At 36.0% G+C, this 19,462-nt stretch overlaps 1 protein-coding gene across 2 annotated transcripts in view; it reads left to right on the forward strand.

The window, feature by feature from the left end:
- RYR2 (ryanodine receptor 2) overlaps positions 1 to 19,462 on the forward strand; it is a 725,859-nt gene that overhangs the window by 633,558 nt on the left and 72,839 nt on the right. For both annotated transcript variants that reach the window (XM_081249359.1, XM_081249358.1), the window contains exons 79-83: positions 1,538 to 1,591; positions 11,662 to 11,761; positions 13,030 to 13,109; positions 17,366 to 17,442; positions 18,165 to 18,238. In XM_081249359.1, coding sequence (XP_081105485.1) covers positions 1,538 to 1,591; positions 11,662 to 11,761; positions 13,030 to 13,109; positions 17,366 to 17,442; positions 18,165 to 18,238 — 385 coding nt within the window. The remainder of the gene's footprint in view (positions 1 to 1,537; positions 1,592 to 11,661; positions 11,762 to 13,029; positions 13,110 to 17,365; positions 17,443 to 18,164; positions 18,239 to 19,462) is intronic.

Raw genomic sequence — 19,462 nt, forward strand, 5'->3', positions numbered from 1 at the left:
ATATGTTTTGCTAAACTTCTCAGGTGTATTTATTTTCAAAATCCTGGTTAACTGTTGACACGGGAGTCAAGGTGACATTAGCATATAGTCAAAAAGTTCCTGCACTCTGAATGAATAATCAACATCTTGGATTTTGTGGTGGAACATACTATTTAGCAACTTTTCCATGTAGTGAAATTGTCACAGGTCTGTGTCCCCTTATTTTCTCCTTTGCAAACCATGTCCACATTCTCATGAAATGGAGAGGATGATGCTCAGTACATGTTTGTTGAATGAATGAAAGAATGTAACAAACCTTTTAGCGTTTATCACTGAGTCTGGTGGAAGGATCACATTTTGTACCCTGGCTCCCATTTCTACTTCACGTATGTACTCAAAGTACTGTGAAACATTGAGTTAAAAGTATTTTTCTGATTTGTAAGTTATATTTAACCACTTCTTCCATGAGCTTCATAGATACACTGAGTCTTTACCAACCATAAAAATAATCCTTAGAAGGGTTGCAGTAATCTAACTTAGAAGAGCGTTAGGGTCTTCTTAGCACAGGTATTGGCTGATGACCTGCTTCCTTTGGTCAACACGATACTCCTAGTACCAAACCATGATAATAATAGCAATTGAGATTTATTAAAAGCTTATTGTTTTTCAGATACTTGTTCCTAAGTGGCAAACAATTTCCGTATATTAATTCATGTGATCCTCTCAGGAACATGGTTACTTTTTTTATTATTTCCACTTTAAATATGAGGAAGCGGAGACCCAGAGAGGTAAAGGAACTTGCCCTTGACTAAACAGCTCATAAATGGCAGCATCAGGATTTGAACCAGGCACTCTGTATCCTCAGGCCATGTTCCTAACCACCAAACAGCTCTGCTTCCTTAGCAAGCAAAATTTTCAGCTGTGGGAATTAGATAAGAATACGTGCACAGCTCCTTTACCATTTCTGGGAAAATAACTCAAAATAATGAAATTGTCTGTTTTATCATTTTTCTGTGAAAGAATAATCTTGGTAACAGTTGGAATTTTACTTTCCTCCTTTAGACCAAATACAATAAATAATGAACTTAACAACAACAAAAAAAAGATGACAAGATTCACTTTAAGTAATGGACACTGCTTTCTTTTAATTTTAATTCATAGTTATTAAATGTATCTGTATTAACACATTGTAATGGAAGCATAAAAAAGGAGAAAACAATGATCCTTGTTTTTAAGGCTTGTAACTTGATTTGCACAAGGAAAATGCATGAATAAGTAGTATGTGTAGTATGATACAGACCTCATAAATATCTCCATGATATATATATAATTGGTAATTTAGTATTTTAATTTTGTATATGCACAGTGTAGTTTTCTTTTAGGCCACAGATTCATTGATCATGTCATCTAAGCTTATTATATATAATGTATATATTTAAACATTATTGATGATAAACTAACACAAATGATTCAGTATTCTGTGCTAAATTCTTTTATATTTTCTGCCTCAACATATTATCCTGTTGACCTTTTCAAAATTTTTTTTTACATGTATCAGAGTTGTCATGACGAGGAAGACGATGATGGGGAAGAGGAAGTGAAGAGTTTTGAAGTAAGATGAATCTTTCTATATTTGTTTTTTGTCTACATTGAAACATTGTTTCATAGCTTATAACTGACATTTATGTTTCTTGCTTCATGGCTTATTGCAGCTTATTGTGTCAAGGAACTGCATGTCAGAAGCTGGATGGACAAATCTGAGTCCTAACATTTGCTGAAGTTAAGACCAAGGAACATAGACTAGTTAAAGAATCAGATAAAACCCATATGTTCAGAATGAGTGTTCCTGAGAGCCCTCAGAGATGAGGTTGCTTTAAATTGTTCTCATCTCAGTTAATGATGTGATCTGAAATTTCCAACAGACGTGGCAGAAAAATATTTATGGAAGAGCAACATGACATCAAGTTTCTAATTAAACCCTTGGTTTGATTTTTTTTCTAAATCAAAGAAGTCTTAAAGATTTAGCCTCTTTTGACTTCTGCCCAATTAGGTCACTCATTCCCTGTACATATGTAGTTGGTGGCACACAGTGCAGTTTGCTTGCATGAGGCAGGATTGCATATATTCCTAGGGCTATGTTCTATTTTATGATTATTTCCTCAAACCTTCTCAGATTTTACATTTCCATATAATTCGAAATACTGCTCAATATTCATTAGCCAAAGGGAAAGTAAATATTATTTTCCCCCTTTGCTTAGGCTGTACTTTTGCTTTTTATAAGAAAGACCAGCTGTTGCCAACTACCCTCTCCTTATTTATTGGTTCTTTTTTTTTTCTGGAACTTTCAAAAAGAAATTAAATGGAAGGAAATGGATTAGACCTTTTTCTTTTTTGCTGCTATTAATTTACATGTCTGCTTTGAGCTAGAAGTCTGGAAATATATTAGTAGCCAGCTGTAAGTCTTTAATTACAGTGGACCCACAAAAAAGTGTAGGTGAGGAGTAGATATTGAGTAGTGCCCCTTTTAGGAATAATTGGATGTGAGCATCTCTGCAGCATTGCATTGAAGTCATTGTGTAAAAAAATACCAAAACAAACTAATTTGAGAATGACCCATGACTATTGCTGGCTGAGAAAAATGCCTTAAGATTAATTTCCTGGATGACACTATAATCTTTTCTAATGTATGTGTATTTCTAGTCTCAAATCCATCTTCATTGATAAGAAACTGAACTAAATTAGAATGAGCTGTGAGCAGCAGATAATACTATTTTCCTGAAGTGCACACCATTTATGGTCTGTCGGTTGTCTTCCGAGCAATTGTTTATTGCTATTTTGCTTCTTGTCCTCATCCTTCCTTAAGGTCACAGGATCCCAACGCAGCAAGGTAAAACTATATATATGTGTGTATTTGTCTGGGTCTGAGTTTCAGTTTCTTGTGACATTTACCTTTGTTAGACTCAACATCTTAGATTCTTTTTTGTAAAAAAAAAAAAAAAAAAAAAAACAGTCTTGCAATCTTTCTACCAAGTTTGTAGCTCCAATGCAGTTTGTCTCTTCAGTATCCCTTCCTTGACATAGGTTTATTCTTCTTGCAATTTAATTGACTCATAATTTGAAATTTTATCCTCTGTGTTGACTTTGAGCTGTGTACTATGCTGAGATGAAAGAGTCCACCCTTTCGGTGATTCAATTTTAGCTGGTGACTTTTCAGTGCAACATTTCATGCCTCATCCCTCTTGAGGGTTTTTATACCAGTCTTATTACTAGAAAAGAGATATGATATATGGCATTGCTGGTGGGATTGGAAATAATCTTCTTTTCCATTGTGCTAGTAATACCTTCAACTGATAATTGGAGAGGATATTCCATGATTTCAGTGTTAATTTAGCATTTCCTTATAGCTAATAACTAGATGACTCTTTCTGTCTCTGAATATTCTGAAGAGCTAAGTACCTGGAAAATTTGCCAAGAGAAAACATTTTGGTCTATAATCACAAAAATTTTCCTTTCATATGAACCCTGTTAAGCTTACATTTTATTTTCGTGAGACTATTTAGTTGAAAAATCGATCATAAACATCCCAGGAAAAAAAATACCTATAATGACTTTAGTTAAAGAAAAGAGAGAAAGCTTTTCTGTTTGTAAGTGTAAAGTGTTCTTTTTTGCCTTCTATTTTAAAAAGTGAAATATTTTCTGTTAAGATGAATTTAGAATGTCATAAAAAATCTACTTAGAAGGAGCAAATTATAATGTTTTTAACTCACTATTATATTTGGAGGACTATATTGTTCTCATATCATTTTAAAATTAGAGTTCATGCAGATGTTATCACATTTAGCTCTAATCAGATGGATATAATTTAATGGCATATAATAGGCATAACACTTAATTATAGATTATGGGTTTAAATCAGTAGGTACAATGGGCGTGATCCTAATTTGCTGGATTTTTATAGTTTTATCGCTAATGATCTCAGATAGAATTCCTGTGACTTGTTGAGGGTTGAAAGCATAAAGGGACCTCCTAACATCCACCAAGATTTGATTTCACGGATAGCACTGAAATTCATGCCCAAGGGTATTGATTTAGATGGAATGGGGGCGGGTAAGGAAGGCCAGGATGAGAAAGTATTGCTTGTTAAGAAAACCATTTTACTTTGAAAGAGGAGTGCAGTTTCAGGGAGATCTAAAAGCAAATAAAATTTGGTAAATAGGATCACATTTGGTGACATTAGAAAGGTTCCCTATTCAGAAAAGAAGTCTGGGAGTAACTAGTAGTGGAATCTAGCCTGTACAGTGTAGGATTCAGGTCATACTGAGAACAAGAAATCAGGAGACGTATGGCGCCCCGCCTGGGAGAATGGGCTACATGCCTTGGATTTAGGATGGTGGGAGAGAAGTTCACGTAATGGTGAAACCTGGTAATTAATCCCCCCAAAAAGGAGGTAGAGACCAGCCGGTGTGACTGTCCCAGAATGAGACAGGATTTTAGAGTTGCCAGGGGTGCCACATACTCACACGCATAACACAATAGAAGAGATTTGGGACTTTTCCCTTCTTAACCGATGTTGGACTGACTCTCCGTGTGATTTCTATACTATAACTCATCATTTATGCCTAATCTGTGGAGCAGTCTATTTGCAAAATACACACTCTGTGAGTTAACAATATGAACTCTTCCCAAGCTGAAGAATGAGGCCGTGTTTTTACAACTGACAGAGAACCAATCACCTGCAAAGAGGGTTCTGTCTGAGATTGGCCCTGTGATGACAGCAACACCACTGAAAAGTTTGACTAGACAACTGGATTATTGCTTTCTCTTTATAAATTTAGTAATGGACCAGACTTTTTACATTGAGATGTCTGGTTGTTTAACATTATTTAGTAGAGTCTAAATAGTGGAATTTTTCATCTAAGTTATAATGAATTTGAAAGGTCGCTTGGCAGTTTCAATAATTCTTAAAACAAATTATGTTAAATAAATTTTGGAATAACAGAGTGTGCTAATTGAATTTTATCCCTATAACTGGCTGATTATTAATATTTGCTATACTTTCCACTTAAATTATCTATAAGAATATTGAGAAGAAGAAAGAAGTAGATATTAAAAGGTAGCATTATAAAGAAAATTTCCATGAGGAGTAACATAAATAAAGCTCAAAAAACATGGAAAACAGGGAGTGCAGGCTAAAATGCCTAGTATTTACCAGCTCTTTTCTTCTTCCATCACATGTATGTTTTACTGATATGATCCTGTTAAAACTTGCCTGATTTAAGTTGATAATTTAATTCCCAGCTTCATCTATTTATATGCATATTTACCTACAACTACTTATTTGAAAATTTAATTGCATATTTAGTTAGTAATTATATATAACTCTTTTTAGACTTGAGACTACTTCAATATTAAAACTATGAAAATGGACAGTTAAATATTATAAAGAGGACAATATTAATTGAAAGGGAAGAAACGTTTTAGCAATTACCCAAAATGTTAATTACTACAGTGGATTGCGTTATTCGGCTTTGAACTTTTCATAAGCCAAAACAAATAATAATAATAACAAAGAGTAATATTTCAAGTTGAATGACTTTCCTGAGCACGATGGGTTTTTCTCACGCAGAAGAAAGAACTTTGGTACCACAGTAGACCACATTTTAAAATGATGATTTTGCAAAACATATAGCAACATTCTTCTGATGGTTGCTTCTCCTACTGCCATTCTTCCAAATCTGAGGGTGCAACGTTCGATGATAATATTCCACACAAAAGCTTTCATTGAATTAAATACTTTAATATAGATTTACTACTTATGGAAAAACCTAAATTAATGACAGTGAAGCTTAAGTAAATCTAGAGGAATGGACCATTGACTCGCCTTCTAGACCATCTTTCTCGAGTATTATGCAAGTTGCATCATCCTTTGGCAAATGCCCAGTTTCTAATTCACAGGTGAATTCTCTGGTGAGTCCCTGAGGTGCTATCATTCTGTCCTATTGATTAAAGAGAACTGCTTGTGTCTAAAATGGCAAATATGCCTGTGACAGAGTTGATATTTTGTCATAAAAACTTAGGAGACTAACCTATATTGTCTCCCAGATGGGCCTCAGGCATAACTAAAGTGACATCATACCCACTAAGTACTCAGGCCAATACCCAGCTCATATTCCAAAGTATGTACCATTAGGTGTGAAAGAATCCATTTAGGTCTAAAATGTCTTAAGGACTGATGTTATATAGCTCTACACAGTGATAAAAGCACTTTTGTCTGGCCCCTCCAATGATCTAAATTTTTTTTTTTTTTTTTTTTTTTTTTGCGGTACGCGGGCCTCTCACTGTTGTGGCCTCTCCCATTGAGGAGCACAGGCTCCGGACGCGCAGGCTCAGCGGCCATGGCTCACGAGCCTAGCCACTCCGTGGCATGTGGGATCTTCCCGGACCGGAGCACGAACCCGTGTCCCCTGCATCGACAGGCGGACTCTCAACCACTGCGCCACCAGGGAAGCCCCCAAGGATCTAAATTTGAATAGAATTCAATTTTTTGTAATTCTACAAGAATGAATTGGCTATAAGATGTTCCCTTTCCAATAGCTACATAATTTGATCTTTGAATGGGCTTATTTACTTGTGTTCATAGGAACACAGCAATTTAGATTAGCAGGGCTTCCTGAATCTTACCAAAGAGAACCATTAAATTTTAAAAAATTGTAGATAAAGCTATGGATATAAAACATTGAAACAATTATCTCTTTTATCAAGAAAATTTACACTTCTTTAGTTTCTACTGTGGAAGCTCTATGGTGTCAAAATATGGACCCTAGAGTGTTGAGTTGCTTGTCACACTGTTGAATCACAGAGGGGAGGGGGGAAGGAATTTTCATGGCCAGTGTTCTCCAATACTCATGCTTATTGCTGCAATCTGCCAACTGCATTTTTATATACTGAAATTGTTGATCTGCAGTAATACCCTCCTGTCTTAGCCCATGTTCCCTAGAAAACAGAGCAAAGAGGTTTTTTGCTAACACTTTACTGGGGTTGGAGGTGTTACAGTCTCAGGGGAGTAAGAGTGAGGGAGAACGAGAACTGATACAGGGAAGCAGAGAGAACGCAGTAATGCATTCTTGAGCTGACCAGCTAACCACAACTAACCAGCCATACAGCTAGTTGCTAGATTGTGTTGGATGCCCCTGGAGAGGCTATATGCATCCTGGAACATTACCTCCTGGGGAGCAACAAGGAACACTTTATCTGCTGGTTTTGTCCAACCTCCTATCTATTATTGGTCACAGGGTGTTAATTTCTTCATACTTCCTGCTGATATTAACCAGTTCTTCCAGGTGACCCCTGGGGAAGCCAGAGCCAGCTTGGGTCCAGCCTGCGAGTGTCCAGGCACTGCAGTCTCTCCATTTCCATCAGCATGTGGTTTCCTTAGACAGTGGTAGTTGTGATAAGAGCCAGCTTTCGTAAGCACAGTAATGGTGCAAGCCATTTCTAGGACCACTGTACTTCAGAAGCAAGGCAAGTCGCTAAGACTTGGAGAGAAGGGGGGTCAGTGTGGGCTGGAATACTGGTCCTGATACAAGGAAAATTCCCAAAAAGCACAGTCCTCTATATTGTGTATGGTAATTTATGCATATGAATGTGTAAACCTAAATAGCATGTGAGTGTGTAGACAACACATATTTAAACATATAATTGTGCATTTTTGACATGCACAATAATTTGACTGCATGTGCTATTGTTTTTAAAAACAATCCCAGTTGAGATTGACATATACACACTGCTATATTTAAAATAGATAACCAACAAGAATGTACTGTATAGCACAGGGAGCTCTGCTCAATAATCTGTAATAACCTAAATGGGAAAAGAATTTGTAAAAGAATAGATACATGTATGTGTATAACTGAATCACTTTGCTGTACACCTAAAACTAACACAGCATTGTTAATCAACTATACTCCAATATTAAATAAAAATTTAAAAAAATAATCCCAGTTGAAGCTTATGCTTGGCCACATTATTTACAGGAAATGGGATACAGCAGAATCATTAAGAGCACAGACACTCAAATAGACCAGCTGTGTTTGCATCCCAGCTCCACCATATGGCTGTATGATCTTAAGCCTCAATTATCCTATCTATAAAATGGGACTAATTAAGGTCTCTATTGCATAGGATTGTGATGAGGATTAAATTAGTTAATGTATATAATCCACTCAGAACATTGCCTATCACATAACAAACTCTATAAGTATTTGCTATTATCATTACATTTAATCAATTTCACTTCCTTACTAAAATCAAGTCAGAGAAGCCCAATGAGAGGAAATCTTTTATCATAATGAGCACAGAACCTCCCAAGGCAGGAGACCTGAGTTCTCATTTGGGTGCCAACCAGGTGACCTTCAGCAGGTCACATTTAATTACCCTGTACCTCGGCCTTTTCATCTTTGAACTGGATGTTCTCAGGGGTAATATCCACCTTTAAAACTGTCTGATTTGCTGTTTTTGAGTAAGTTCATTTTTCAGGGCAATTTCATAACTCTTCTAAGTGCATAAATACTGATCAGAAGCTTGCAAATTTTCGTGACTTTTCTTCTGATCTTTTGTGAAGGGGTGAAAAAATAAACTCCATGCTTTTTTAGTATAGGAATGTCACAATGAAAATGATTTGTAGAAAATAATGTCTAGCTTCTGTACATGTATGCGTATCTCTACCTTTTCCTCATTTGGTATTTAAAATATCACACAATCATACATAATACAGTTAGATGAAGAAAGAAAAGTGTTGAGGGATGAAAAGCATTTAGGGACACAAAGTAGGGCCTTCCAATAATGTAATTAATCCAGAAACCCATGCCACAGGGTCTTGCTAATTTGCTGCAGGTTGTCAGTACTAGTGATTCCGAGGTTTCTAGGAGTCTACATAAAATCATATAAATGTAAAAGTTTCCTATATCAATAAAATACTGAGACAATCTTCTTGTTTGGGAGAAACAACAATTCCTGAAGCATTTTTCCCTTTGTAACCTTGGAATAATTTAAAGACTAAACTACAGGTTGAAGATATAGTGTTATATTTAAAAACCTTTAGCAATTCAAGCGGAATTTGGAGTGCGGCAGGGCGAGGAACCCTACTTTTAAAAAGTTCCTTTAAAAAGTACTTTCAAGGTGCTAATTCCCTGAATAAGATACTTTTAAAAGATCTACCTCCAATTTGCTTAGAAAAGCTAATCTGCAGTAAATTTGAAATGAAAGAATTTTTTTCTTTCCGTATAATCCATCATTTTATTGCCTGAAAACTTTCTAGTTTCACTTTTAAAGTTTTACTTTTTTATGTCATGAAAAAATTTCCAATGAAAGATTAAATTATATACCCAGAAGCAGTTTTCAAAGGGGACAACAAAGTACAAAAAGAAATAACATTAAAGATATTCTGAAGAGAGGGCTTCCAACAAAGAAACTCAAAAGAGTGGTCGACCTGATCCCTCTTTATGAAATATGATTTTCCTGCCTCTAGATCAGAGTGTGTTTTTTGCTCAATATTTTTTCTTCAAATGTTTCATATCATCTCCCCCGAAATATTATTATTGAAATTTAGATGTTATATAAGGAAAATTAGCGTGATCTTTGCTCAGGGAGTTTACTTTGTAAAGAAGGCAATTTGATATCCTGTGTTTCTTGGTCCTCCTGAGGTCTATCCATCATGAGTGATTTCAGTTACTGAAGAGGATACTGGGACCTTAGAATCTATTGTGCAGGTTGTTCTGGCAGATCTTTGAGCTGGTCTCCCTACTTTTGGAGCACAAATAGCGAAGGGTTTCTGTATTTGTTTTTCCTCAAGAATATATGGCATGCTGCCATCTTCCATCTTCTTTGGATTTCCTGATGACTATCTTTATATGTTGTATTGCGTCAATAGAAGAATCATTCTTTCTAACTCCTTTGCCTCTTTAGTTGATGAAAATAACAGTGCAGTTCCTTAAGACAGTAATTTCTTATCAGTTTTACTGGAAAGCTCTTTCACGAAGGGAGTTGGTTAAGCTAGGAAGTAAAAGTTCCAGAAATAGCTCTGGCAACGGGAGGAAAGTCAAAGATTGTTGGGTCTAAAAGGAAGAATCAAATGTTGCTCACTAATTTTAAACAGCACCTGAAGAGCAGACGAAAGGGTCTTCTTTCAGTTTTTCTGAAACTCTGTTGTAATGACAATATAGTTTTGTGTGTCTGTGTGGTTTTGTTATCGTTTTGTTTTTGACTTCACAGGAAGAGGTTTAAACATGAAGGCAAACCTTTTAGATGTTAGCATGGCTACATATAAAGCAAAGCTGCCTTTTTTTTTTTTTTCTTTTTTCTGCTTCCATTTAGGCCTATCACATAATTTAAGAAAAAATAAAAATTTAACCACAGGAGCTCTAACTATAGTGTGAAAAAAAACCCTGATCAATTTTGTTTTCGCAGCACGATATTATCAAAGATTTAAGAGACAAATTTGCCAGCCTCGGCGAGAACTCTCTGGTAACAGCATAAATGTCTGTGTTGGTTGCTTTTGATTTAAAGGTTTCTTTTTTCATTTGTTTGAGCCCATTTCTTTTACCCCCTCCTTTTAGTTTATGTTCTTTTTCATATTCTGTAACTAGCAAGCCTTCATTTTTTAAACCTCTTCCATCTTCCAGTGTCTATTTTCCGTACTTTGGATGGAAAGTTTATGGCAGCAAAGCTGTCACTCTGGCTACCTCTGCTGCAGCTCTTTCTGCTCTTAGGTCATATATGTTTTGGCCGTTGTGTTTATGGACATGATACTAATTGACTGTTTCATGTCCCATTGACTAAGCTTCCCTACCACGCCATTTGATGGACGCGCTGTCATAGTGCTCTATGCAACTTTCATTCTGCAACTTATACTGCTTGGTTCCGTCTCAATTCTCCAGCGAACTGGATAGCTCAAGTGAATGATCCTACCAGTCTTGAACTTGCTGTGCCTTTATATTTTATTTTGATTTCCTTCTGTATGTTTTCAGTGGTAGTTTAAGTGGAAAAGAACAAACTCTAGCCATTGCTCTAGCCGTACCATGCAGAATCGTTTGTTACCACCAGAGAATACAAAATATAAAGGCACATTGCTTCTTTTATTCTTTGGGAGGGGACTGGGGAGATCTGTTATCATATGTCCACTACTTAGTTGAAGCCTACCTTTTTATCCATATCAGCTTTCAATTTTGCTTAAACTCCAACACGTCCTCAGTTAATGTTTTTCTGTCATTCAGTGATAACTTACAACTCGAGCCATTTGCTGAGCAGTATCAAGTTATGACCATGACCTGGGAGATGATTAAACACGTGACAAACTGATGCACGAATGTATCATTCAGAAAGTGCAAGTTTCAATGATGAAGTACAGTACTTCAAAAGTATGATACAGGCTTTGGACTAATCCAGTCATTACAATTGAGAAAATTCATCCTGATAAATCAGTACCAAAAGTCTATCACAAGAAACATAAAGGGAAAAACCAAGAGTTGACTATGTTAACATCTGTTGGATAACATTGTTGGTGTTGAAATGGTCCATAATGTTGTCATAGAGCCCATACATGAAGAGATGACTGAAAATATGGTTTATAGAAAGCTGCTCTGCTTAGTGATATCTGCAACATAAATGGTTGGGATTTGTGTTCAGGAAAAAGAAATGGAAAAGCAAAAGCTTCTGTACCAACAAGCCAGGCTCCATGACCGCGGTGCAGCTGAGATGGTGCTGCAGACCATCAGTGCCAGCAAAGGTGAGGCTCTTGGCTCTACCTCAGAAGAGCCGATTCTGTAGATTTCCCCTTTACTCCTAGGAGCGCCCTTACTTAAAATCTACTGATTTATTTCGTCCCTGAATTTCTTGTTCATGACTAGGTCAGGTGACCACAAATGCCACCTCTCTTACCAAGTTCAATGTTGATTTTTCTTTTTTAATCAGAATCTTACTAAAAGATTTTTTATTTCTGTTCATTAAGTTTTGGAAATTATATTGGGACCCAACTCTAACAAACTGATTATGTGAATCAGAGGTGGGCAAATGTTTTCTGATAGAGGCCAGATAATAAATATTTTCGGCTTTGTGAGCCATTGGGGCCTCTGTGGCATCTCTTCAACTCCGCCAGAGTGGCATGAAAGTAGCTAGAGACAATACGTGAATAAATGGTGTGGCCATGTTCCAATAAAACTTTATTTACAAAAACAGGTGCCAAGCTGGACTCGGCCCTCGGGGCCTTTGATATAAATGTTTAGATTTTTTAAGTGAGTCATTTTTAGTAATTCAAGTACTGTTGCATTTTTCAGTAGCCAGCCAGTGCAAGCTGATTTTTCTTACATTGGTAATACCTTCTCTGTGAAAACTAGTTAGTGTAATTTTAATGGAATGGAAAAGTAATGGTGGTTATTAAGCACCCCTCTCCAAATATAGGGATTATTTCATTTCTAAGATAAGTGGAGGCGACTAAAGTAAAAATAAAACATAATATGCTAAATTTAGACAACTGGTTGGATTTAAAATTTTGTTATTATTATTCAAATAACTTAAAATTGTGACTAGTCATCCTAATAAAGCAAGGCTATAAACATATTAAGATAAAAGTGATGAAATGGAGATTATAAAAGTTGTTCAAACATACTGTCTTGAGGGAGGAGGGAGAATATTTTAAGTAGCTCATATTCCCTTCAATATTATTTTAATACACATGATTTGTTTTGAATTTTAATAATTTTAGGTGTCAGTATTTCAAAATCAGTTGTTCCTTCCTGTTCGTTTTTTCTGTGTTCTCATATAGTTTCAATCATAGACATATTACACAGAACTTAGTAAAAACATTGATGGCAAAATATGCATTATGACTCTTTTAATTTTTTGTTGTTGTTGTTATATGAGTCAGTCTCTCCCTCTCCACCATGACGTAGGTTTGTAGGAGGTGAATAATGACTTTAAAAGTGCACATTTTGAGATAGAATTGGTTAATGTAGCAGGTGAAGTGATATAAGGATCACAATGTTTTGTATTTTTAAGGTGAAATGGGACCCATGGTGGCTGCTACTTTGAAACTTGGAATTGCTATCCTAAATGGCGGGAACTCTACAGTACAGCAGGTGTGTCATTGAGCCTTTTACATAATGTGCTTTTCGAAGAGATGGACCGTATAGTCATCCTGTTGAACTATTTTAGTCATCCTAAAAGAACTATTAGTTGTACATTAGTTGTACTTTTTTGTTTTCATTTTCTATGTAAAATATGCCTTTATTTTATGGTCATCTTGTCCCAGTATCCAAATATCTCCCAGGTAGCACAATAAACACCCCTTCTAGGTAGCACAATAAATAATAACGCTGCTTAGAAGTCTGAAGTCATGTCATATGGTGTCATCATTTTCAGTGCTGCTTTTCATGTGAATAAGTTGGCATAAAGCAGCTGGTTTGTTTTAATAGTGAAAAATAAATGCCCTTACCTGGGGAGCCTAGTTTGGTAACATGTTTTATAGTGTTATATCTCCTAAAAATGGACTCTTAAGATTTTGTTGTATATTTGGTGCAAAGCTGGCTCCTAGGTTAACATGTAAACAGAATGCACTGTTAAGAATTTTTCTAGTTGTAATTCTTTCTATTCTCCTAAGATATGAGAAAATCACTTCCCAACCAAGTTTTGTAATGATGTTCTGTTTAAAAGTTAGATATTATCTGGACTGGGATTTTGATAACTTCAACCAGTTATGACAGAGGATGCAATCTCCATATCCAACTGAAGGCCAAGGTCTGTTGAGTTTGTTAGAATAAGAGTATTTGAGTGACTTACTACAAATCACAAATGCTGGAGAGGGTGTGGAGAAAAGGGAACCCTCCTATACTCTTGGTGGGAATGTAAGTTGGCATAACCACTATGGAGAACAGAATGGAGGTTCCTCAGAAAACTAAAAATAGAACTACCCTATGACCCAGCAATCCCATTCCAGGGGTGTATACCCAGACAAAACTATAATTCAAAAAGATACATGCATCCCTGTGTTCATAGCACCACTATTCACAATAGCCAAGACATGGAAGCAACCTAAATGTCAGTCAACAGATGAATGGATAATGAAGATATGGCTCATATATAAAATGGACTATTACTCAGCCATAAAAAAGAATGAAATAATGCCATTTGCAGCAACATGGATGGACTTAGAGATTATTATACTAAGGGAAGTAAGTCAGAAGGAGAAAGACAAATGCCATATGGTATCACTTATATTTGGAATCTAAAATACTACACAAATGAACCTATCTATGAAACAGAAACAGACTCATAGACATGGAGAATAGACTTGTGGTTGCCAAGGGGGAAGGGGTGGGGGAGGAAGGGAAGGACTGGGAGTTTGGGATTAGCAGATGCAAATTGTTATATATAGATGGATAAGCAACAAGGTCCTACTGTACAGCACAGGGAACTATATTCAATATCCTGTGATAATGGAAAAGAATATGAAAAAAGAATATATATATATATATATATATATATATACACACACACACATATATATATACTGAGTGTCTTTGCTGTATAGCAGAAATTAACACAACATTGTAAAGCAACTATACTTCACTAAAGAAAAAAAGAGTATTTGAGTGACTTAAAAAAAGACTGTCACAGGTGTGTACTGCCTACCTCTGGGGACAACATTCACACGGCCAACAGTGTGGCTCTGAGCTCAGAAAAAATTCTTATGCTCATTGAAGAACAAAGCACAACATAATATAAGCATCAGATTGTGTTATTCTAAAACTATAATGTCTCTCTTATTTTTGTATCTTGGCTTCTGTATGAGAAAGAACGGTTGAACAGGGAACTAATAACTGTCTCTTTCCTGGGTAAGTTTTAATCAGGCAGGTAAAGGGCTACCCTCATTGAGGGAAAGGAAGGCAAATGAGAACTTTAGAATGTTTGACTTCAAGTTGCTGTGAACCTCAGAATCACTAGAGTGGCACAAAGCTAGGAATAGGCTCCTAGAAACCTTTGAGTCTAAGAAAAGAAAAGCAGAGAAAATTTGAAGATTTCTTTTGGGTTAGTAAAGTTTTGGACTAGGTGAAGCAGTAACTCAGAAGAGCTGAAAAATTCATCTTTACATTGTTCTCAAATTGTATATTTTTTTCTGTAAATATAATCATTACATGTTAGTACTGGAAGAGAACGTAGACATAACCTAAGCGAGGGTTCTTAGCTTTTTATTGCCTCTGACAGTTCGTTGAAATCTCTGGCCTCCTCTCGGTGTAATGTTTATAAGTGCACAAATTAAAATTACACAGATTGACAAAGGAAACCAACTATATTGAATTGTGGTAATCAAAATATTATAAAATAGGTTTTCGATAAACTAATATGTTTCTTTATGAACTCATTAAATAAAAGATCTAGTACTTGGTCTAATAATTATTGAGAAGAAAAGACGTGTCTAAATATTTTTAAATAGCTACAACAGCTGTAATGTGATATGAAAATACCTGAAATCTTTATTGGTGACAAAATCGTAGCTACTACTAATCCTCTTAGTGTTTGTTGCTTAGATTACTGGTTGAAAGGAATGCTAAATTTCAGTTAGAAGTTAATAAAAATAAAGGGAATTTTCTCCCATCCAATTTACAGATTTTCTTTTTTGATTTCCATAGTAAATGACTACATGACTTTTTTTAAAAAAGGAAAAATAAAGAAAACCAACCTAATCTCGCCACAGTACTTATAAATAAATAATTTCCCTTGACTTACGTATTGCTTCAAAAGACCTTAATTGTATAGTATATATATTCAGAAATCCATGGAGCCAAAAGGAACCTTGAGAGACCACGTAATAAATGTACTCTTCGTCTGTACAGATCTTTTCTTTTTTCTTTATACCTTCAGATATATATTCCACCACTCCCCTTTGACCCTGTAACCCATATTCATTTTGTTTTAAAAGGCCAGTGATTAATAAGCGCTTCATGTTTTATTAGACCAATGAGTTATCACACACACACCCCAAAATGGCTGTACGTTTTTGTGTGTCTGTATTTGTGTGTATCTGTGCATGTGTAGGTATATGCATATATGTGTGTATATATACACACACACACACACACACACACAAATATATATACACTCTGTATGTGTATACAGCCTTCACATATTTAGTTTTATATTACCTTTAACTCTGATTTCTGGAAAAAGAGTACTACCAATATTTTGACTGCTTAGCTGAGCCCTATCTAGATAGCTCTGATAATAGGAATTAATTCCTTCTATTCAAGATTCAGAGAAGAGCAGTATCTTTATTTTCTTAAAACCTTTGGTGTACCTCTGTCATCTTATCATCTTGTATGTACTTTTTTTTTTTTAATTGGGGTATAGTTGCTTTACAATGTTGTGTTAGTTTCTGCTGTACAATGAAACGAATCAACTGTATGTATACATATATCCCCTCCCCCTTGGACCTCCCCACCCCCCGTCCCACCCCCTAGGTCACCACAGAGCACCGAGCTGAGCTCCCGGCGCTATCCAGCAGGTTCCCACCAGCCATCCATTTTACACATGGCAGTGCTCGTACATCAATCCCAATCTCCCAGTTCTTCCTCCCACCCCGCCCTGTGTCCACATGTCCGTTCTCTACGTCTTCCTCTCTATTCCTGCCCTGCAAATAGTACTTCTTATTTGAAACCTCCAGCACACTGTATCTACATTCAAAGTAGCTGTTTCATCATGGCATGTAACAACATACTAACAAGTAGAAGCCATGCATTGCTTTAGCATTTTTTACATTTATGTTTAACCAAAATGTTGACCACAGAATCTGGACATCATTCAGAGAAAAGAGGAGAAAAATTCATAGTCACATGATTCCCACCAGTCCTTGGGTCTAGAGACCATGGTAATGGAAACTGAATCTCTGTCTGTAACATTAGCATATGGTAATCAGAGCTCTCGGATTGGCATGCTGTTTAAGGAACTCACTTTTGTAATGAAATCTGTGAATAGCATACAGGTGGGCCTTCTTCCCGGTAAACTTGAACTAAGTATCTGAATCTCCAGATACTTACAGAGTGACATGAAGAGAATTAAGAGTATTATTTCCCCCTGATATTTATGCTGCCTGTGGTGTTTTGTAAAGCACCTCCCTTGTTCCAAGCCATGTGTATGTCCTGCTGCACTTAGAAATGTGCAAGTCTCTTGCTGTGACATGCTTATCACTATTTCGTGGTCAAGGTGACGTTCGTCATGTTTGTATGCACTGGATATTTTTTATCTTTATTTCAGAATCAAAGGGTGTTTTTATTGTTTCTTATTTAACAAAAAACGAGATTTGTGTTCAGTGACCATGTGGTTTATCTGTCTACTGTAGAAAATGCTTGACTACCTCAAGGAGAAAAAGGATGTGGGCTTCTTTCAGAGCCTTGCTGGCCTGATGCAGTCATGCAGGTAAGCACATGCTTTTCTTGCTTTGCTTCCACTCAGTGGTTGTACCTTTTAAAGTACTTGTTTTACATTACTGAAAGCACTTATACACAGAAGAATTTTTAATGATTAAACACACTTTTAAGTGAGACCAAAGTGTGCAAGTGTCTTATGCTCTATCTTGCTGTTAGGTGTTAGTAATGTTTTAATTACTAATTGTTCCACGTTAATAATGTCTTAAAATAGTCTACCCTGTGCTTAAATAGGAACCTTGGAGAATTAATGTGTATTCTGCTTACTTGGCAATGAGTAGTGTATGATTTTTAAAAGACAAAAAACAAAATTCTTTTTCATTTTATCTGGGAGCCGTTAGACCACTTCTCATCTGCCCTAAATGAATGACTAAGGAACCTGCCACATACTTAATGTTATTATTCCAAGTGGAAAAACATGATCATTCTAATTATATTTCAGTATGTCTGCTCACTTTGTAATGTTCTCCCAAAGTTGAAACCCATCAATGCCATATGCTTGACTTTCACATAGATCATTTCAGTGTGGACCCTGGAGAGAAACTAGTCTGCTGCTAGGAAAATATGGTTGGTAGGCATTGAGTCAGTGTATGGTTTCAGTATCTGATAACATTTGGTTCACGTTTCACGATACACGGTTTTCAGACATTTGCTCTCCTGAAGAAGGAAAATGTTCTGTTAGGCCTCTAAATGTTTTCCTCCCTGTTATTGCAGTGTCCTTGACCTAAACGCATTTGAGCGACAAAACAAAGCTGAAGGACTTGGGATGGTGACCGAGGAAGGATCAGGTATTGATCACTTAAATTAAAAGCGTCACGTGTCCCCACTTATTCCCTGAAATTATCTTTGCAATACAGAGAGACACAAGGTTATCTTTAAATAGACACAATGCTTATGTGGCTCATTTAAAAGTTCATAGTTAGACACCCATGCAGGTCACACCCAAAACCCCAATCTTCCATGTTGGTCATTGACTCCTTTTTTATTCCAGATCTACTGTCAGTGGCCTTTCCCCTAGTTGGGTAGTAAATAAATATCCCTTATTAGAGAATTTTCCATACAATTCTAAAGCACATGGATGAGCCACGTTAGAAAATGTTTGAATTTCTTTGGCCACTTTAGTAAACTGTTAGGCTTTCAAATTCTTCTGCCTCCTTAGGATAGTGATGCTTTCAGAGCCTTCAATCCACCACTAGTCTTACTATCTCCTCCCTTTTAGCGCAATTACCCTTCTATCTCATATATCCATGTCTTTGCAAGTCCAAATTGTTTAATGAAATAAAGAGTAATTTTTGTGTTTAAAGAACTCTGATCACTTAGTTTACATGTGCATGAAAATAATGACTCACCTAATCTGAGAGCTTTTCTCTCTATACATAGATGCATGAACTAGAAAATTTAGCACACAGTGCATTTAAAGCAGAAATAACTATTGTTGCGCATTCGTTTTGGTACTTATTAAGAGGAAAGTATCTTCACTATTTTTGGTTTTGATTTGTTTTTATTCTTTTGTGTTTGATTTTTAAATTAATTTAGTTTGAGTAAGGCCCTGTGTGTTTATCTGTTTTTGTTTGTTTGGTCTGGTTTGGAGTTGTCATCTGATCAATGTATTAGTTTTGGAACATTGGGTCTTCTATAAAACTAATCTTATTGCAAAAAATAAATTTTCTCCCCTCTGCCATTTGTAGTCTGCTTGCCTTTCTGAAATATTTTAGAATTAACTAATCTCTCTAATTATCTCTGTATATTTTTGTTCTCACAATAGGAAAAAAATTAGCTGCATTTTTCTTCCGGTATTTTAAAGATTATCATTTATACATATGCTAACGCTGCTGCTTCTGTGTATATCACCTGTGTAATTTTATTTTCTGCTTGGCTTTTGAATGTATAGGTTCAGTAATCAAGTATTCGTCACACGGTTATTTAATTGGGTTAGCTACCTTCAAGAAAAATCACCAGCAGAATTCTGAACTTACTTAGGTTTTTTGAAAATGGAGATCAAGCCAGATGTC

Source organism: Mesoplodon bidens, assembly GCF_964165515.1.
Source record: "Mesoplodon bidens genome assembly, chromosome: 1".
Classification (NCBI taxonomy): Eukaryota; Metazoa; Chordata; class Mammalia; order Artiodactyla; family Ziphiidae; genus Mesoplodon; species Mesoplodon bidens.